Source organism: Heptranchias perlo, chromosome 8 (genome assembly GCF_035084215.1).
Source record: "Heptranchias perlo isolate sHepPer1 chromosome 8, sHepPer1.hap1, whole genome shotgun sequence".
Lineage (NCBI taxonomy): Eukaryota > Metazoa > Chordata > Chondrichthyes > Hexanchiformes > Hexanchidae > Heptranchias > Heptranchias perlo.
Window position 1 is genome coordinate 34,898,417 of NC_090332.1, and position 22,551 is coordinate 34,920,967.

The following is a 22,551-nucleotide window of genomic DNA, read 5'->3' on the forward strand; positions in this document are numbered from 1 at the left end:
CAGACTATGTGAGCAAGTTCCATGTACTGCCCCACACCACACCCTGGAACCACAGTATACCACACTTTTACTGCCTTATAATTGGGCACATCAAACCATATTGCACCCTGTACCACGTTACATCCTGTACCACATTTTATACCCTGCAGCACGACATAAAACTGTGTACCATCCTACACCACTCTTCATTGCTGTCCTGATGAGTTTTGGGGCAGACTGTCTGGAAGGCATACTGTCCATAAGACCATAAGAGATAGGAGCAGGAGTAGGCCATTTGGCCCCTCGAGCCTGCTCCGCCATTTAATGAGATCATGGCTGATCTGATTTTTACCCCAACTCCACTTTCCTGCCCTTTCCCCATATCCTTTGACTCCCTTGCTGATCAAAAATTTATCTAACTCAGCCTTGAATGTATTCAATGACTCAGCCTCCACAGCTTTTTGGGGTAAAGAATTCCAAAGATTCACGACCCTCTGGGAGATGAAATTCCTCCTCATTTCCATCTTAAATGGGCAACCCCTTATTCTGAAACTATGCCCCCTAGTTTTAGATTCCCCCATGAGGGGTAACATCCTCTCAGCATCTACCCAATCGAGACCCCTCAGAATCTTGTATGTTTCAATAAGATCTCCTCTCATTCTTCTAAACTCCAATAGTATAGACCCAACCTGTTCAATCTTTCCTCATAAGACAACCCTTCCATACCCGGAATCAACCTAGTGAACATTCTCTGAACTGCCTCCAATGCAAGTATATCCTTCCTTAAATAAGGGCACCAGAACTGTACGCAGTACTCCGGGTGTGGTCTCACCAGCACCCTGTACAGTTGTAGCATGACTTCCCTACTTTTTTACTCCATCCCCCTAGAAATAAAGGCCAATATTCCGTTTGCCTTCCGGATTACCTGCTGCACCTATATGTTGACTTTTTGTGTTTCATGTACAAGGACACCCAGATCCCTCTGTACTGCAGCATTTTGTAGTAAGATCCCTCTGTACAGCAGCATTTTGTAGTGTCAGTACTCAATCTCAGAGCCATTAATGCTCATAAGTAGGAAGTCTGAAAAATAATACTGCCTGGGATCTTTGTGAGGATTCTCCCAATTTACTGCCATAACTTCTTTGGAAGATCAGCGGAACCCCTGGAGAAACAGTGTAAATGGTTGAAAATGGCAGTTTACACTGTTTCTTCAGGGATTCCACTGATCTTCTGCCGAAGTTACAGTGGGAGATTGGGAGAATCCTGTGGAAATACTCCCCTACCTCTGAAGATAAAACAAAGTCTAATTTTGTTTATCAGTAAGTGCTGCTAACATCAGGGCTCTGGCTGAGAGAAGTTACTGAACCCGACAGTGTGATGGAGTTAATATAATTGCTAACTAAGGATGCTTGTCACTTCAACTCCTCTGCACAGTTATTAATTAACAGAATGAAAAGTAAAAGAGTGCTTAACTTAATGAAATTATTTTAATTTTAAAGGATCCTGACGATAATGTTACTGACGTTCAGAAGTCCCCTCCATCCATATTATCTAAATTATACACAATTCAAATTATAAAAAATCTGTTCCCCATCAAGAATCAGTGCTTTAATGAGAAGAGAGGAGAAAAAAAAGGAGAGGAGAGGCAGAACAATGACAGATGAAATTTAATACAGATAAATGTAAGGTTATGCATATTGAAAAGAAAAAATTGGCAACACCTGTACTCCATGAATGGTGTAATAGCTAAGAACAAAGTTGAAAAAGACCTAGGAGTCATAGTGGACCTGATGCTCAATCAATGCAGCAATCAATAAACCAATTTAAAGTTGCACTAAATAGCCAAAACAGTAGAATACAAGTCAGAGGAAATCATAATGCTTTGGTATTGTGTCCTTTTCTGGTCACCAAGACAAAAGGGTTGGATTCAAGTGTTGGAGGCAGTGCAGAGAAAAGCAACAAGGCTGATCCCTAGTCTTAGAAGTCTGAGTTATGAGGAAAGATTGGAGAAACATGGGCTGTTCTGCCTTGAAAGATTATAAACAATGTGGAAATAGGCTCCCGGACAGTATCCCATTTGGACAAGAAGAATAGCAATACAAGCTCCTCAATTCTGACCTCGCCCCTCTGACAAGGCTGGCCTTGTAGTTCCTAAAGCCTGACAACCCTTTAAGCTCAATATTATACATCTAGCTTATTTATTTAATAATCTAGATGTATCTCACAGTACAATGTCTTCGATCCTGAAACTCATACTTCTCCAATGCCATCAGCGTCACTGAGGTAAAACAGGATTTGTGAGAAAAACATTTTACTACATTACTGTGTTCGCAGGTTTTCAAGTGTCTTTGTTTAAAAGGGGCACAGTTAACCCTTTCCTTCAAATGTCTTTTGTTAAAGGGGTTTTGCACCCCACACTAACAAGGCCAAGTGGGAAGTCCCAAATGAGGTTAGGATCTGGCCTATCTGGGTCCTGGCCCTTTTCTGAGCTTTTCTACCGGATTGCTGCCGGAGTTATGGTGGGAATCCATCAGAACGGTCGAGGAAATTCAATCGAATTTTTCTATATGCTCCAGATAAAAGGAGTATCCTCCACGTGATCCGTAAGGACTACTGCCCCATTAATGTGAAGCTTATGACCATTCACAACACATTGTGCACATCACTGCCAAATCTCCAGACAGTAGTCATGATGCTATTATTTTATGCCATTATTCCATTCCAGATGGGCAAGGGCTGGATCCTGGAGGATCAAAGATACCCACTGCTGCCTTGTCTTATGACTCTGCAGCATACACACACAGAAGGTAAGCACGGATGAAGCTAATGCTTCCTCTAGGGCCATCAAGAAGAATATGATCAGCATGCTGAAGCAATGCTTCTGGTCTCTGGACAGGTATGGGGATGTCCTGCAGTATCCTGGATCATTGTGTTTGCTTAATTTTATTTATATATATATATATATATATTAGACACAGACGCAACCATCTGGAGGAGCTGCGACAGAAGGCCACGGGACAGCAACTGCAGGAGGAGGCTATTTGCCAGCTGTTAGAGAGATGCGGCAAATCCTATTTTAGGACACTTTTTCCTGAGCTCAAGAAGAACCCTCACCTTCTCACTCCAAATACCATGAGATGAATTTTCATGTCTCCGATTTGATTGGGTGGGATTCGAGCATTGTGAAGCGAAGCCAGAAGTGGAGCCTTAAAGGGAGACAATCCGAAGGGGGAGGTCTTGGTCACACAACCTGCGGGCGGGAAGATTTCCATGGGGGTAGGAAGAGCATTAATGCCCACTGGCACCTGAAAAATGCATTGAGGTCTTAGGAGCCCAATTTGCATATCTTAATGAGGCACCCACCCATTTCCAGACCCGATGGAAATGGCTGCAGGCAGATCAGTAGCGGGAATGGGGCAGTAAGTAGTGCATTGCTACTTTCACTGCACTACCACTCCATTTCTGCCAGAAGATAAGGACAAAAATCGGCCCCCAACTTCCCTGTCCCATGTAATAAATGAGAATCCCCAATATTCCCTGACCTACCCTCATTCACCCTCCCCCAGCACAATAGGGTATATTTTTGTTTTAACCACTTAGGCGGTAATCTGGCGGAGCGAGAATCAATGGAATGAAATCGGGCAGATTCTATAACAGGCGGGCTATCCTCTCTGCCAGATTACCATCCAGGTGGTATAGATTAAAATCTACCCTAATTTCTTTTTGCACGTATCAGATCTCAGCCTCTGCAATAAAACTCAGCAACTCTGCAACTGCTGTTCCCAAATCATTTATTAAAGAAATAATTAAGTGTTTGTGAATGTAGTGCCTGTTACCACAGAGCTCCTCCTTCCTATGAGTTGGTGTGTGTTGTGTGTGACTAACTATTCTGGTGCTTATTCGTAGTCGAATCCCTATGGTTGGAGCCCATGACAAAAAGCTCTTGGGATTGATGTGGCTCTTCATTTCTATTAACATTGCCTCCAAATGGGCCTACTTCTGGCTGTGGCACATCTGCTGGTGTGGGGGCAGCTTGGTACTGCCTGCTTTTCAGCTCCTCTGAAGTCTTGGGGGTTTTGTGTGGATGTGTGCATTGAGAGAGACAGCAAAATAACCCATTGCCAGCTCTGCCCAGTCTGTGCTGGAAGACTATGGGAGGGGAATTCTTTTCTTCTGGGTGGAGTTCCACATCCTCCCCAGCCCTGACCCATTTTCGAAAGCTAAGGAAAACATGGGGTAACTTTTCATCTTCATCATGTATCGTCCGCCCATTGTAGAATTCCATTAACTTCAATGGAATGAAAATCTGGCAGGTTCCACAATGGGAGGTCAATCCTCTCCGCCAGATTACTGCCCAGGCGGTGAAGATGAAAATTTAACCCCCTGTTTCTAATATTAGTTTCTTTTGTAGATAAATAAGTATCATACAGGGAAATGAAGGCATGGGTGTGTTTTTGATTCTACAGTCTCTGGTAGTTCTGCTAGTTCTAGTCAGTTTTTTTAATCTCATAGAATGGTTATTGCACAGAAAGAGGCCATTTGACCCATCGAGTCCGTGACGGCTCTCTGCAAGAGCAATCCAGTTAGTCCCACTCCCCCGCCCTTTCCCCGTAGCCCTGCAGATTTTTATCTTTCAAGTACTTATCCAATTCCTTTTTGAAAGCCACGATTGAATCTGCCTCCACCACCCTTTCAGGCAGTGCATTCCAGATCACAACCACTTGCTGTGTAAAAAAGCTTTTCCTCATGTCGCCTTTGGTTCTTTTACCAATTACCTTAAATCTGTGTCCTCTGGTTCTCGACCCTTCCGCCAATGGGAAGAGTTTCTCTCCTATCTACTTTGTCTAGACCCCTCATGATTTTGAACACCTCTATCAAATCTCCTCTCAACCTTCTCTGCTCTAAGGAAAACAACCCCAGCTTCTCCAGTCCATCCGTGTAACTGAAGTCCCTCTTCCCTGGAACCATTCCAGTAAATCTTTTCTGCACCCTCTCCAAGGTCTCCACATCCTTCCTAAAGTGCGGTGCCCAGAATTAGACACAAAACTCCAGTTGTGGCCGAATCAGTGTTTTATAAAGGTTCATCATAATCTCCTTGCTTTTGTACTCTGTGCCCCTATTTATAAAGTCCAGGATTCCGTATTCTTTTTTAACTGCTTTCTCAACCTGTCCATCTAAAGTGAATTGGCCAGGATGAATGTTCTGTTTTCCCAACTTGTCTCTTCCGAGCTTCATCTTGTAAAAAAAATAGCAAACAAGAAAAATGTGAGACCTGATTTGGTCAAAATGGTCCCTGTTCAATACTACTGATTTGAGAACATAAGAAATAGGAGCAGGAGTAGGCCATACGGCCTCTCAAGCCTGCTGCACCATTCAATAAGATCATGGCTGATCTTCTACCTCAACTCCACTATCCTGCCCTATTTCCAGAGTTAACTGATGTTCCTTCTGAGCTGGCTGATTGATTTGACACCTAATGTTGTTGTTGAGGGCTTTCATACAGCTGTTCATCCAACTTAATTTAATCCATCAAATCAGTTATCATTAAACTATAGGTGGTGCACTCACTGTGATTAATATGTGATGATGACTGACAGTATTGTTCGTCCTCCGTGGACTGTAGTGGGAAATGCTTCACAGTATTAATTTACAAACAGCCCTGATTCGACCTTGATGGAAATATTTGTGTTGCTTTTTTATTGCCATTATCTTTTTATTGAGAGTATCTTTTAACCATAATTGCTGCAACTTCAATAGTAACAGGACAAAATACATAAAGTTGAACTGAAAAATGGGAGAAAAAGCCCAAAATAATTAACTGGAATATAAGTCATTGTACATGGAAAAATGCTTATCATAAGGTGATAAGTACTATAAATGTACTTACAGTGGAAATCATTTGAATTTTCTTTTATGAATATGTGAGAGAAAATGATGGGAGAGTTAATAGTATTATCTGTGGTCTTCATCCAGTTCTATCAATAAATACCCAAGAAATCTTTTAACTTAAATCAAATTATGTTCTTTATCTTCATCTTTGTGACATCTTGCTGATTTTTTCTGTAAACTGTCTTCTCATTAGCTCGTACTGGAGAATATAGATATATACTTTGCCACCCAATTGCCAGGATTATGCCACCTCCAACCCCATCCCCAACTGCCCCCTGCCCCTCTCACATAGGCCACCTTGATAAATGGCCAAATACTTCAAAAGACCATCATGGCTTGAAACCCACCTCCCACTATAGACTACCAGGGATTAAATGCTCACACCTTCTCACACAGATGCTGTAATTAGCCTCCCTCTCAAAAAATAGAAAAATAATAATAATAATTTTGAAATCCATCTCCTATGTTCCTGAGTCTTTAGTAACAGACAGCGAACACTAAGCTGCCACCCACCATGACAGTGGGGAATGAATAAATCAAGTAAAATGTTCTCCTTTGTAATATACCCAACGTTCTTCTGAAAGCAACAGGTCATCTGGATTCAAAGTGTGCCTGAATTATTTCAATTCTTTGGATTTGTTGCTACTGTGACCTGTACTTGATTTTGACTGCGTGATACTGGGTCAAACCACCCCAAGATTTTTGGACCATCAACCATGTATGACTTTTCCCCTGGGCATACCACTGTATACCATTATTACTATGGAGGAGGAAGAGCCGCATAGGTTGGAGGTGAGGAGAATCAGGCAGCCTGTCAGGAGAAAGCAGCCCACCAGATATTACCCCCTCAAATAATTTACAAAGCTCGTGTGGAGCATAAACCCCGGCATGGACCTGTTGGGCCAAATGGCCTGTTTCTATGCTGTAAAATTCTATGTAATTATGATGCCTTGATGTAGGGCCACATTATTCAATAAATACGAAGCATGCCACACAGATTTTTGTGGGACCTACTGAAGAGCATCCCCTGACCTAACAAGTCAATGAAAGAATGCTTTAGTGCTCCAAGTGTTCTTTCAATAAGTGAATGTATAGCTTTATGTGCTTTATCAGTGAGTTCTGATGAAGAGTTACATCTGAAATATTGACCTATCTTTCTCATTAATGTGTTGATTGACCAACAGCTTGAATATCTATAGCACTCTTTATGTGCACGAAAATGCCCAAAAGTACTTAATATTAAGGACGATACAGTGGATAGGAAAAGGGAAAATGGAGATTGTTGGGGGAAACTAAAGGCACAGTTGAAGAGAAGGATTTTGAAGAGGGGTTTGAATGTAGAGAGGAAAGAAGGCGCCATGGTGGAGGGGAAATGGGCAGCAGCATTGTGGCTGAACAAGTGATCACTAATATGGAGTGGAGGAAGTGAGGGACAAGGTGAAGACAGGTGTTAGAGGAGAAGATGGTCCTGCAAGAACATAAGGCAGGAGGAAATCACTAAAAAGGTGGGGAGGAGGCCATGGAGGGATTTGAATACAAGGATGAGAACTTTGAAATAAATTTGGGACTTGGAGAACCAGTGGAGTTTGAAGAGGAAAGGTTTGATGGAAGAGCTGAACCTTGTGCAGGTGAGGATGGAGACTGGAACATTTTGGATGAGTTGAAGCTTGAGGAGTGGTTCAGGCAAGGAGGCCGGCTGGATTGGCATTAAAGAAATTAAGCCTTGAAGTGATGAAGGCATGGACTAGGGTAAAGGGGAAGAGGTATGCAGTGGAGGCAGGCAATGTTATGGATGTGGAAGAAAATACTCTTGGTTATAGGGTAGATATGGGAGAGAAAGCTGAACAGTATAAGAAGATTCTGCATCTTTTGACTCAGCCTGAGACGGCAGCTGAGGAATTGAAGATGCTAGCAGGAGCCAAAAAGGATAGCTTTTGTTTTGCCAAAATTAAGCAGTAGAAAATTTTGTCTCATCCAGATTTTGATCCCTGATGGGAAGTGCAAGAGATAGAAACAATGGAGGAAGCTTACATGTGACAGTTGAGCTCATGCTTCCTAATGATATCGCTAAGGTGTAGCATGGAGATGAGGGGGGGTGACTAGGGATAGACCCAAAGGTAGCCTTGCGGGCAGAGTAGGCGAAGGCTTTGAAGTTAATGTAGTGTCTGCCTTGTCGCAGACATGAGCGGAACCAGGAGAGAGCAGTGCCAAGGAGGTGGATTGCAGAAGAGGATGGATTTACAGAACTTTCTGTTTTTATTTCAGATTTCCAGCCTTTGTGATGTTTCAACTAATATCTTCCATTTTTCTCCCAATCCCTGGTCTACTACACTTAATATATATTTATATATAAATCATTCTACGATTTAATACACAGCATTTGGAGGTGTTTTGGATATAACAAGGCAATCAAATATCTACACCTTGTCCCAATAATAAGAAAAAAAAAGAAAACTAAAGAAAGGCAAATAAAAAAGAATTTAAGTAGGAAAACGAAAGGGTTGGAGAAATAGGAAATTAACTGCTGAAATCAAAATAGTCAAATATTAGAACACATTAGATTAAGGGCAGCTTCTTGTAATTGTTAAAAAGGGTTATTCCAAGCTCTCTGATTTCATCAACCTACTAGTTTTGCTACTTTACGTGACAATTCACAGCAATCCAGTTAAAAGCAGGAGGAAACTCAATACATTGAAAGAAGAATCCAACCCCATCAATTCCATTCAAGAAAGTCACAACTCTTCACGTTTTGGTCTGGGGAGCAATCGATGACATCGGCTTAATTAATCTTGTCTCATTTTCGTGCTGATGAAACGAGCTGAAGGTGATTGATTATCTGTTTGTGTGAATGTTCATCAATCCGTGAATTTTTACATACCTCACCGTACTATGCGACCTCTGCCAGCCCCTTTCTGCCCAAGGTTGCGCTCAACATGGTTCGCTGTAGACAAAGCTTATTGTGGAAATCGGCTTAGACTGTCTCTATAGCAACTGCAAATCATAATAGGAGTGTGAGGGCTTCACCAGTGAATCATCTTCGTGATGGTAAAACGGAGGCAACAGGTCCTGAGCAAGAGCCCCGCTTAGCGCACTCTCCAGCCACGATCACACTGACCACCAGGACTCAACCAGCCGTCCAAAAAAAAGGTGACTGTACGGGATCAGATTCACTTAACAGGCGTTTCAGCACACTTTTCAGGTGTGAAGGGCTCCATCTGCGCTAAATAAGGAGACTCGGCTCTTAACACGAGTAAGTGATGCACTTTCACTATCTGTAATATGAATGCTTGTGAATTCACCAGCTGTTTGCAGCAATCTTTTCCTAACAGAGGAGCAGTCGATCAATCATCTTGTAAACTGCTTTGATTTATTTTGTGTTTGGTTCCATTTGAGGTTTATCTCCGGAGGGAGAGAGAAAAAAAGTAAAATAACCCACATTAAACAGTGATTATTATAAAGCAATATCTATTATCGACAATGGTGTAATCTATTTTCCTGTCTAATAATAGCTGTGCATGCGCACACCCATATATTCTTAGCAGTGAGTAAAAGCTAATTAGCTGATTTAGTATTGTCGGACATTAGGAGAGTAGGTTATTTTAATTTCAATCTTTTATTAATTGAAATAGGCAGAGGTATATTCTACTTTTATTTATTAAATCTTGAATAATTATTAGTACTATGGGATAAAACTGTGCCAAATACACACACGACCCCAAACTCAACGCACTAAGCAGTATTTTCACAATACATTATCCACCCACAGCTAATGAAAGAATCAATCTGCTGGAAAGGTCGTTGGGCATAGTTTTAAAAAAAACACTTGTCAAAAATTGTGTTGGAATATTACACACAAGAATGTGTAACACTCACTAACTTGACCACACATACTCCTGTCAAATAACTTTATTTGTCTTGAGATTAACAGAAAATAAGATTTGAAGAAGTGATCATTGACCAGATGCCATTACAATTTGCAACCTAATTTCAGTCAGACAAATCTTTTCTTGAAAAAGCAACTGCAATTTATAAAATGCAGGAGAAAAATCCCTCCACACCTGCCTGTTCTCCCCCAACTTCTCAAAAAGATACTCAATGTCGAAGAATTCTGCCAAGTTCCTTCATAAGGCAGAAGCCTTCACTTCCCCTGCCATTATCCCAACTCCTAAAAGCTGAAAGCATTCACAGAAATGAACTCAGAACTCTATGTGCTCAACCCGTGTTTACTTCACACAAGATATTATCCATATTCTCCAAAAATCTCAATCACCCTATCTACAACTACTTCTTAACACCATGTCCATCTTTTGTACCAGCTACTTTACTTGCTTGTACTCCTAATCTACTACCCAATGAGGTGCTCCCTCAGTGAGTTGATGGTGAGAGGTGGGTGACAGGGATGGTGCCTCCAGATGATTCAGCTTCTGACAGCCTATCTCTTGCAGTGGCAAACGGTTCAGGGCCCAAGCCTGAAGCTCCCCAGTGTGGAGGCATGGAGGGGGCCTAGAGGAAGAAGGCTCAGTGTCACTCTCTGGAGAAACATCGATATCTGCACCCACTCCTTGCAGCCCACTGGTGCGACCACAGGCTTAGAGGTGCTACTAGTCAGTGTCAGTACAGACCAAATAGTCCTCATCAGGTCTTGGAGACTCTGTGGAAGTGTGGCATTCAGACTAAACCTAAAGCCATCTGTTGAAGCAGTAGTATCTGCAATACCGGAAGCCATCAATGTCTTTGATGCTGCAGACATTCCCCCGGCTGTTATAGTCTCCAGCATGTTGCTCCAGTTGTGGAAATATGTTTGTGTGGATGTTTATTAACTGGATTCTCACTTTAATGGTCCCATGGTTGTGGAGTCCAGGGATATTCACTGTATAGATTTACAGATGAAGAACAAACATATGGAAGAGGTATTAATTGACTGCTGGTACCATCCTGCTGCATGAGTCACTGCTTTTTCGAAAAGGAGTGGAGAAAACTGGATGAGCAAGAATGAAATTAATTTTGAAAATTAATCTTCATATAAATTGTGATTTTATTTATTTAGCTTACCTTTTGTTTGACGATAAACTCCTATTTTTCTCCCAATTTCTCTGGTTTGACCGTATCAATGGGTATGTTCTTTTTCACGTATAATTATGCATAGTTTATAAATATGAGCTAAGAAAATCATTCCATTGGCCAAACTAATTGATAGGGAGGCAAATTGCAAACTGATTAGTATCTTTTTAAGACTTCACGAGTTTCTGATGAGATGCCTTTGAAATACAGTAAATCCATTAGCCAGGTTCTATTAATATTAGTCAATAGAATTTAACTTCTGAAATGAATGAAGATTTGATATCTACAGTGGGATTTAAATAATATCAGAGAATAACTGTTTATTCTGTTCATCATTCGTGTTTTTTTACTCAATTAGATTTTACCCTTCTGCATTCACACGGATGTCTAAAATAAATAAGAAGCATAATGTAAATGGTAAAATAAGTTGTTTTGCTGTTTCGATGTACCATATTTACACTTCAAACACAAAAGTAAAGATTTCTGTTATCTCACTGATAGCTAATCTCATTAAAACTGCTGCAGCTAGAAGAATTGTCAAGCAGTCTTTTAAAACTGGGTTTGCTTGGCTTAAGAGGTGGTGTGCATTCAGATTAAAGAGTACCTTTTTTAGTACTTCAACTAGTGGTTCAAAATCCATCAAGAACAGTCACTGAACATTTGTTTATCGTAGCTGTCCTCAGTGGCTGAGCTGGGAAAGTTAAAGAATTCTAATATGGCTTTTTAGAGAGAATTATTTAGATCACTAAATCTTCCTTACTGTATTTTCAGAGAACAGCATCACGAGTGAACAATGTCAATAGCTTCCTGGTTTAAATGGAGCGAGCCTTATCACGGGTACTCCCAGAGAAGCCCCACAGATATGGTAACAGAGACCCTCATGATGGAACTCAGCTGGCAGATGAAACAAGCTGAGAAGATGCAGAGGGAGCGAGAGAATGAGTACAGGAGGATAAAAACAGGCGTGGACTACAGCTGGCTGGTCAGTCATCCCAAACACGGTTATGAGGTGTCCCCAGGGGAGAGGCTAGAACTTGAGGAAGCATGTTCCAAAATCCATCCTTCTTACTGTGGACCTGTGGTACTTAGGTAATGTCTCTGCAATCTGATATTAATTTGTATACAATTGGACTGGAGCCTTCTAACTATCAACCTCAAATTTGCACAAACTAAACTGATCGAGGGATCTTATGGAAGGGCTAAAAATAGGATCATTGGGGCTCCCTGGAAAGAATATACTGTCCGTCACTCAATTTTTCTGTGCATGTAGCTGCATTTGATGCTAACTGACACATAGGAAGCATGGTGCACTTGTAATGTTTTGTAGCTTGGAGCTCCAGCAACATCTTTCTGTTCAATACTGTGCTGCAATTATTTTTATTGTGATATTTTATGGATTCCCTCTCCTACCTTTGATAAGTTTCAAGGACCCTTGTGGTGGTGAGTTTTGCTAGTCCCCAAGCTTGCACATGCAAGCTGTGAGTATAGTGCCAAGCAGTCATAATGAATCATAACAGCTCAGATGAGAAGCTGCTGTCTCCAGTCAATTTTAGCAGTATGCAGCAATGGTATAAAGAGACAGCAGCTGATCCTGTATGTGCTTGTAGTTTGAACTACTACAGTGCAACTTGATGGACTAAAACAGACCATATGGGGGCAATATTAATCCTACTCGCCTGGCAGTTAAAATCGCCCAGGTTACTTACCTGCCATAAAGCTGCCAGGATTCTACCGTCCGGGATTTTAAGCTGCTCTACTGAGCAGGTGGCAAGGACACCCGCCATAGCCAGTAGGGCCCTTTGCATATGCATGTTGGGTCTCAATGACATCATCAGAATCAGACTGCAATTTTAACTCTGGTCTGAGTGAGGAAGCCACTGCAGCTTCCCTGCCAGGTAAAAGACAGTCAGGACCTTCCGAGAAAAAGAGGCCAACAAACAAAAGGCAGGAGTGCTCATCCAGGCCCCAAAAGGAAAGCTGAGGCCTCCGCTGCCCTGGACGTCTCCCTCCCCCCTCCCCCCTCCCCGCCCCCCCACTTGAATGTGAGACCACTGCGAGATGCCTCTAGAATCCAATCCTGCCACCTATCCAAATGCTACCAAAAGCGGGTAGCATTTGGGCTGCACGATTTCCCACCGCTTCTCACTGATTTCCCACATGTTCCGGATAGGAAGTCAGCCCGCACGATTTAAACATGGCCTAGGAGTTAAAATGGCCTGAGCTTCATTTTTGGAACAGTGGTTGGGTTTCCAACTCACCTTGCTACCCACCCACCCAAAACTTGCCCAGAGTTAAAATTGGGGCCTACATCTTACTGTAAGATGATCAATTCAGTCACAGATCAGTCACCGCTTGTCATCCCAATCTATTTTAGTGCTGTTTCCTCTTTATTGTCCTTTTTCTCATTTTCCCATTCTTTTGGGAAGTTGAAATAAAATACTAGTCAATGTTTTATTTCAACTTAACTAATTATCACTGTTCCACCAGATGTTCACTGTCATCTGGTGTAATTGCTGGAAGCTGTCCACCAAGAATTCTGCCAATGTGCTCCACAGAGTATCTATTATGTACTATATCACGTCTCCATGGGCCTCTTCACTCCTTGCCCTCCTTTCCCCCCCCCCAGGGCTGCTTGTGCTTGCCATCATGGGGCCTTAGACTGCCTTCCTCATCTCCACCTCCGTGCTTGGGCCTTGGACCTCTGGCCATCCATCTATCTTTTTGGCAATACTTGCCCACCCTTGGGCTATTATCCTTGTATCCAGCTGCCCATTCCGTCTTCCTGCCCTGTCGACTGCTGCCCCTAACCCGCTATTTGCATCCTCCAGTCCACATGTTCCTTCTTCACCGGTTTTATGACACTAAGCTGGAAAATGTGAATTTGTTTTTTAAAGCACTTATACTGCTATAGTTTATTTTATAATGCTATAAAAAAACAAATATTTGGTTTCCCAGCTTGGTGATGGGAAACTGGCTTTGACATCAGTTTGATGTAGGGGTAGTGGGAGGAGGATGGGGGCTGGGGGCTGGGAAATAGAAGGGAATGGGATCTGAGAATGGGTTGAGGGAATGGATTCTGAAGAAGGAGGGTAAGGGAATGGGGAAGCAGGGAGGGGAGAGGTTGGGGAAAAGAGACGAGGTGATGGGTGGAAGAGAGGATGCTGGCAAACCAGCAGTTTGTTTCTTAAAGTGCTTATAATAGTAGAGCCTTTTTACAACATAATAATCAATTTAAACACACACTTCTGGTTTCCGAGCTTAGTGTCAGGCATGAGGGCTGGACCACTACTTTGCATTGCTTTTGGCTGCTGCCCTATGGCCCTGTGACCCATCACGCCAAAGCCAGTCTGCACCCCGGCTGGATTCCTCTCCCATCTGTTACCTGACACCCACCTACAGCCTGGCCACATCCTTCCCCCAACCGGCATCTACACCTCCCATCAACAAATCGGAAAACAAGAGAGAGAAAAAAGATGGCACAGAGACAAGCAGAAATGAAAAGCAACAAGAAAAAAACAGAAGAGAAAAGAGAGGGAGAGAACCAGCAACATGACGATGAGTTCACCCAGCTCAAATTATTCACCAAAGTGTCCAATACTTCCTGTCACCTCCACTTCTTCTGGACCCTACCCTCCAACTTAATGTGAGCAATGCCAAGGGAAATCCACTAGTAATGTATTAAAAATTTTGTGTATAGTGGGTGCCATCATTCATTTTCTGTAACAATTTTGTTCAACACTTCCTGTAATGCTCTTGTGTCCCTTAGGCCTCGATGTTGACCCCCCCCCCAAGACGTGTTGGAGAGGGGTTAAAAATTTTAAAATGGGGAATGCGTCCCCAACCCGCGACGTACGCGCCTGCCTCCAATTTCAGGGCACTGAGATGGTCATGAAAGTGTCCTGCCGAAGAGAGGCAAGACACTTCATTAGCATATCTAAATCAGGTTCTCACTGTGCAATTGGGAGCCTGATTTAAATTTAACAGTTGCCGTGTGGGTTTCCCAGGGCTCAGAAAACCCGGCAGTAAAAGGGAGGTAGGAGCTGCCGGTTCAAGAAGGTAAGTGTCCTTTACAGCGCTCCTTGTGGGTTAGGAGGAGCAGGAGTGCTCTCCCCGGCCCCTCAAGAAAGCCGTCGTCCTCCCCTCTGCTACTATCACGGCTGAACCTCCCGCCCCACCTCAAGGGCCAATCTCTGGCCTTCCCTTCCTCCCATTTGTCTCTCTCTCCACCGCCCCCCCAACCACTAATCGTCGGCCTTCCCCCTTCCGATTGCCTCTCTCTTCCCCCCCCCCCCATCCCAATCTCCGACCTCCCCCACTTCACGATTGCCGAGGACCATCCCCAAGGATCCCCGGCTGCAGCTTCCTGTCGCTGATTTTCCCACCCCACAGCTGACCAGCCTGTCAATTTGGCTGGCTGCCAGGCCGGAAACAGAATTAAAAAATTATAATGAGGTCCAGCCGTTAAATTTGTCGGGACCTCCGCATCCCCAGCCTTGATGTCCACTCCAGCAGTTTTCACCCTCCCCTGGTCCCTGTAAACATTAGGGCCTCAGCGTTAGGTAAGCTTAAAGTTTCAGCAAAGTCTCAGCAAAGTTTCTTATAGCAATGCCGAGCCAGACTTTAAAAAGTATTGAATTCTAATTGTTTTATTTCAGAAAGCAGTGCCAATAAATCTCATTCTAAAGAGAGACAAATAATTACATTTGGAATTTCTAAACTAAAAAGAAAACGTTTCGGTTTTTCGAATGTATTTGAGAATTCCAAAGTAAAACGAGGTATATTATGAATCCCTTACTGCCAAATTACTCCTCAGAACAGGTAGAATTATCTGAAATATAGTACTGAGTGTGGCGATGCAATCATGCAGCATAGCTTTCCATATTGCTGACAAAACACATTCCTTATCATGAACAGTATCCCCCTCTTCGAAGAACCAGAACATTTAAATGACTAACACAAAAAGTAACAAATGTAAAAGCTTTAATTTACTACATGTTTGGTGCAAAGAGCTTACCTGATGGCCACATTATCAGAACTGTTAAATCACACTTTCAAAAGAAGACAAAAGATTGATAGTTTTGGAACAATTCTGTTGCATCTTATTATACATTCTACCATGCTTCATTGTGTATGCGTCAGGGTGAAACGGAATGTACGTTCCCATAGGAGCTACAGCACTGACAATAGATTAATTGTTCTGGCTATAAATATAGACACTTCTCTTCAACATCTCTATCTTTGGAACCAGAAGCAATTGTTTTACCAAAGGATTTATGACTAAGTGTATACTTTTAAAAAATACTGGCAGATCTTTTATGGTGCTACTCACATAGGATACACTGTTTCAAAAGGACAGGAGCATTAAACCATATAAATCATAGTAGCCTAGAAATTCAATGGCACTGCTCCCATTCTTCAAACATCCAATTTGGCAGGCGGGGCACACGCACTCATTATGTGCCTGAAATGCACTGACCGTCATATTAGATCAGGCTGCTCTGTAGCCATCCGGGATTCACGCCGGAAGTATGTTAAATGCTGATTAAAATGTTTAACATTTAGGGTCCTACACTACCCTTTTGTGATATTGGGCTGCCCCAGCACCTGACTTGCCACATGTTAAATTCGCCCAGCAACTTGTGGAACTAACAGGCAGCAAGGACCCTGCAGCAGCGCTAATTAAAGGGCTCATCCACTACTTACAGGTTAGTTGCTGGTTTGTCATTTGAGGCTGCTGGATAACTTCTGGATGTTTTTTGGCCTGTTTTCTGACTGTGAAAACTTAATTCTGACTGCTGAGAGGAAGATTTTGTTGGCGCTGCACTGTTTTTGGCTGCCTTCTAAACGGTTTTACTGCAATCATAGATGATCTGGTGGGGCTGGAGGAATAAGCGGAGCATCAAGGAAGACAGGAGAGAGCAGGAGCAGCTGGGAGAAGAGGGAGGAGGAATGTACCATGCAGGAGGCCATATCCACAGTGGGTCTTCAGGGAGCACTTCTCCTACCTCAACTTCCCAGAGGAGCAATGTCTCAGACACCTTTGCTTCACAATGGAGGCTATCATTGAGCTATTTCACCTGCTGCAGCCACAATTTGAGTCTCGAACCAGAACATGGACAGCACTGCCTGTGGCTGTCAAGGTCACCGCGGCCCTTAACTTTTATGCAGCAGATTCCTTCCAGGCTGCAACAGGTGACATCAGCGGCATCTCACAGTTTGCAGTCCACCGCAGCATCAGGAAGGTCACCGGAGCCCTCTCCACCAGGAGGAAGTAGATGCTGATATGCTCCACTCCCGATCGCATCGGAATATCTGGGGTTAGGGTGGGATCACTTAATTTAAATGGGAGCAGCAGGTGCCTGCTCCAATATGGGTGCATCCTGGGCACCCACCAGAGAAGGGTCGCGGGAAATGAGGCACGGTTGGGAGTGTGGCTGGGGTGCCCTCCCTGGAAGACAGTTGGATCGGCCCCCTTGATAGGAGGGCTAATCTAAGCAGGCAACTGAAGTATTTCTAGAGTATTCCAGGCCAAAACATCAGCCTAGATACCACATTGGGCCCACTTCCGCTCATTGGCAGGCCTGTATGCCTGATTCATCCTGGTGTCCAGGTTGCTGGGTGGCAGGAAAGCTCGGGCTGAGGGAGTTTTTGGCATGGGAATTCTCTCCCCTTGGCCCAACCCCCTTTGAGGTAATGGCCCATGTTTGGGCGGTTCCACATGCCCAGATTCTGTCGGAAATTTGCAGCCCGAGCTGGGACCCAATGTATCTAGGTCCTACCCAATTTCCTTGGCCTTGTGGAAATGTGAGCCATTGTTCCCCATCATACTTTGCTGATAATACCCTAATCATTATAAAATAGTGATCCTCTGACTCAGTTGATCATTGCCATGGAATATCTCATTAAATGTAATGGAAGTAAATGCCAGTTCAGTTGTTACCAAATGTCACAAGGGGTAATAAAATAGTGACAACAGGAAGTGCATGTAATCATAAGAATATTAACATATTGCTCGAAGTTCTCCCGTGGCATTGCTTATAGTAAGTTGGAGAATATGATCTCTATTTTAGCCATCTCTGTTGTCTTCGTGTTGCTGTTTCTCTCTTCCGAGACATTTGACTGTCTCCCTTGTGGCTCGGCGACAAGAACTGGATGTGCTCAAGGTGTGGTCTGAACAGAGCACTGTACAGTTTGCTCATGACTTCCTCTGACTTAAATGTAACTGTTTTGGCTATGTAGTTCAACACTCTACTGGCTTTGTTGTTTGTGCTTTGCCTTAAATGTCAACGATCGTTGATTTGACCACATACTTATTTTATCCAACTCACACTGTAACATCTGAGCTGCTTCCTCCAATTCCATTGCTGTACCCAGGTAAAGGAACAGAGCACAAAATTGCTTTTTACTCTTTCTTGATATTTAGTTTGCAATAACCCTAGCTGTAGTTACTTCACACAGCAGTTCTGTTCATTTTCCTTTTCTTTTTCTCAATATTGTTCTTTCCTCTCCTCATGAAGTGTCTTAATTCTGTATTGGGCTAGGGCTTCACAGATGCTGGGCACCCTCTGGTACCTTGTCCAAGCGGCTATTATTCTTCTGTGAATCTAGATGGTGAATGCTGGCAGGCTATCTGGCTGCAAGAAGCATCACCTCCAGGGGAGAGGGCACCACAGCCGAGCACTCTAGCATTCTCACCCGCTAGCCATACAAGTTCATTTTCACAAGGATCACTGAATAGTGATCAGGAGTGAGAACCTTGGCTGATTTTCTCCTATCTAACGCAAGGTGCCAAAACTGATTATAACCCAATAATTAGTGTGGCCTTGGTTTAACATGTACACTACTAACACATAAAGGTAAATTCAGCACTGCCAGTGGGGAACTGCAGGCAAAAATAGGAGTGCTGACTCTCCGATCTGCACTACCGTTGAGCCTGGTTCCTGCTGAAAGTGTGGGATCATCTAAGTTACCCGAAGTTAAGTAACAGGTTTATACATTTTAATTAAGATTCCATTTAATATGCAGGTTTCGACAGGTGGTTGTTGAATATGAACCAGAGGTGCAGGAAGTGTCGCAGTTATTCCGATCTGTTCTTCAAGATGCTATAGAGAGAATGAAGGAAGATCAAGATACAAAGAAGCTGACCAGGCAGTGGAACAAGAAACGGACGATGAGTCTGTCCATGATGATATTTAAATCACGAGTAAGGATCTATCCCTTCAGCAGTAATATCAAGACAGTCTCAGAGGATGTGGAACAAGGCTTCATGTCAGCCAGACGAGTATGGAGCATGCCAGAGTTCAAAACTGCTAAAGAGTTATGATGGAACGCACAATTCATGATTTTCTAATAGAAATGATTGTATGGAGGTGATTAGAGGCAATCATATTTAATCATTGAATTTTAGATTGATCTTTACCTTTCAGGAATGTGACTGTTGTGAATGTGCATGGCCTGCCTACCAATACTATCAACATTTGAACTTGTGAACTCACAGAGGAGAATTTGAGTGGCCTATTCTTGACAGTGTGGGTGAAATTGGTTTGCAGCAAAAGGGCGAAAAGGACGATAGCGAATTGGCATCCCATTTTACACTGCGATCGATTTTCTTTACCACTGAATACAAAATGCACTTCCATTGCACCCAACTGTGGATAATTATGATTTATTAGAGTATGGTTTTGGTATATTATGGGAGATTTGTTTTGAGGACTATAAAAAAATCCATTAGCACTTTAAGTGTTCTTGCAACAGTCTTTTTCACAGGATGAATCTCTATACTGCATTGTCAATAATGCAATGTGCTGTTCATTATTATAAATACTTTTAAAATGAGTTCTGTGATGCTTCACACAATATAGGCTATTAAGTGATTAGCAGTTAGGAATCAGTTTTATTTTCACTGCAGTCACATATCATGCTGTAATATTCAAGAGTCAGCAGCGACGTGAACTCTAGAAGATACCCCCACTCTCCTTCCAAATAATTTAAGGAATTGAAAGAGCAGTAAAGTCAGCATCTCTGCTAGTGTTAGAGTGTCCATTAGTGTTGCTCACTTAGTAGAACTTTTAAAGTCAATCTAAATTAACTCTTCATTTGTCAAACATTTTCTTGAAATTTAATCACTAGAAGTAAACCTTTCAAACAGTATAAAATATATTTTGGTATAGGTGAGGCATTCGGAGTAGGAAAGGGATACTGGTTCAACAGATGGCAGACTGAATGGTAATGGTATAGATGACAGGTTTGACATACACAAGAGATTTTATCATAACGATGTAAATATTTATATACATATATATATATATATATATATATCATGACCGGCACAATGGTGCAGCATGCAGCCATTCCAATATGAATGGATGTGGGTTCATGTTTTCAATTCTTCCCAATCTCAGATGCACTGTAGGGGGTCAGGTACCAAGTTTGTGCCAGACTCCCCCCAAAGGGAAGGAGAAAAACTTTGCAGCAAAGCCAGCCTGGATCACTCTCATGCATCTTGTGGCCAGTTGTTGAAAGGCTTTGAAGGGGAAGTGGTACAACAGATCACAAAGGATCAGATACAGCAAGAAAGAAATTACAAGGGATTACAGGTATAGGGCTAAACATGATACAAGTTGCCAATCACTTTGTTTTGTGAGCTGACTATATAATATAGAACTATAACTATCAGATCTCTTGTGACATTGCTCATAGTGAGTTGGAGAATATGATGTTTTATAACAGTAGGATTGTTATCAACAAAGTGTAATGCCAAAAGTTGTTAAAGTGTCACACTTACAAGAAGTGTACTGTAGGCAAGAATTTTGAGATTATTTATATATATATATATATATATAAATAATGTGTGTGTAAAGTTTCTAAAAACATATTGAGGGAAAGATTAAGAATTTCATTAAGATCTAATGGGGAAAAAGCCTGAATTTCTATAGTTTGATTTTTTTTTAAACTAAAAGCATACTTCCCAGCTTTTTTGGCATTTTAGCTTCTTTGTTTTCACTGGTTCTAAGCCAAGTCAGTAGAGGTGGCATTTTAAAATTAGTGTTGCACTGCTTTTCAGGAGATGAAAAACTATTGGGACTCTTGCCCTGGAGAAGTGTACTTCTTGAGTCAGCGTGAACTTTACATTAAGAATGGAAAAGTTCATGACATAACCCAGCTTTCTCTCCTGGTCTGATGAGGCAGTTGAGACCAAAATGGGGATAAGTTAGGATTTAAACTCACCTACATAAGTTTTTTTTGTCATTGGTTGTTGCTAAGGATTTTCTCATTTTCTTATTCTGGCATTTCCCTGTGCCATATATCACTTCTTCCCAATCGGTTAGCCATGCAATCAACTCTCACGTCTCTGTTAATACCATTCTACAAATGGGCCTCAGGATGTAGGAGGGTAGCCCAATGTAGTTGTCCTTCAAAATGTTTTCCCCTCCCTTAGGGAGAAATTTGGCCTCTACTCAGTGCCTAACAACACAGCCAAGGAATTGTAGACATTAACCCACATCCTACCATTCATGACATTCCACCCATCCATCTTTATAATAATGTACCTTGCACCTGTTGTGTATATCAAGTTTGTTAACCATGGTCTTGACTGTCAACTATCAGTTTCCTTTCTAGTCAATGGTTACGTGTTATCTTTGGTGTCTTTCTCCATTTTAATTGATTATTTTCTATTTTCATTATTCACAAATCATATTATGCAAAAGCTTTCTCACCAATCATATTCCACCAAAAGAATTCTACACAAATCACATTCCAAAAGATACAGCCACTGTGATAGTTGCTCACACACCCCTATATTCCCTTAAAATAAAATTTATCAGATAACACACATAAAAACACACAAAAAATTTGTTAACTTACCCATGTTCTTAGCTTCGCTAATCTTTTGCCTGCCTCCTTAGCAGAGGAAGTCCTAGAAACTATTGCACAGTCACCCCACCCCAAGTATGCACAGGGGGTCCATCTGCTGGAGATTTTTTTGTCTGCCTAACACCCTGATGCAGGTCAATAATTCCCAGGAATATCCCCAGAAACTATCATGAGCTACTCCCTCCCAATCTTTTATGTGCTTTTTGCATGGTCAGCTGCCCCCTGCAATCACCGTGTACTAATGCAAAAGTTGCAGGAGATAGGGAGGAAAATCATGTTGCAGAAACAAACATGAGAGGTAAAAGAGATGAAGAAGAGAATAAGGGAAAGTAAAAAGGTATGAGATTAGGTGTGTGGGAAGAGAAAGACAGCTACAAAAACTGATCTGTATATGCTCAAGAGTCCATATTCAATGAACAAACTCCTGACTTCATTTTTTCAGCAGCTCAATGGACTCAAAGAATGGAGAAGCGAGAGAGGCTGTTGTCTGGTCATGGAGATTGCGAGAGCTGTCTTGAAGCCGAAAGGATCAGGATTTGTTCAATACAAGAGGTTAGACATTGCATACGTTCATGAGGATTTTTATTTACTGGAATATTTTATGAGCACCCATTTCAGGAATGGGATTTGGAAGCGAGGGATAAATACAATACTGCATCCTCCAATTCACTAACATCAAAGGAGGTCCACTAACATAAAAGGGAATTTTGGCAAACTGCAATACATCAGTTAATGCTGGTAAACTGT

General features: G+C 42.2%; 1 protein-coding gene across 1 annotated transcript; it reads left to right on the forward strand.

The window, feature by feature from the left end:
- The first annotated feature begins 8,763 nt into the window (after positions 1-8,763).
- rd3 (retinal degeneration 3, GUCY2D regulator) lies at positions 8,764-19,731 on the forward strand. Its single transcript, XM_067988957.1, has 3 exons — positions 8,764-9,118; positions 11,701-12,018; positions 18,955-19,731. The coding sequence occupies exons 2-3, from the start codon at positions 11,723-11,725 to the stop codon at positions 19,250-19,252; spliced, it is 594 nt and encodes a 197-aa protein (XP_067845058.1). The 5' UTR covers positions 8,764-9,118; positions 11,701-11,722; the 3' UTR covers positions 19,253-19,731.
- Positions 19,732-22,551: the final 2,820 nt, after the last annotated feature.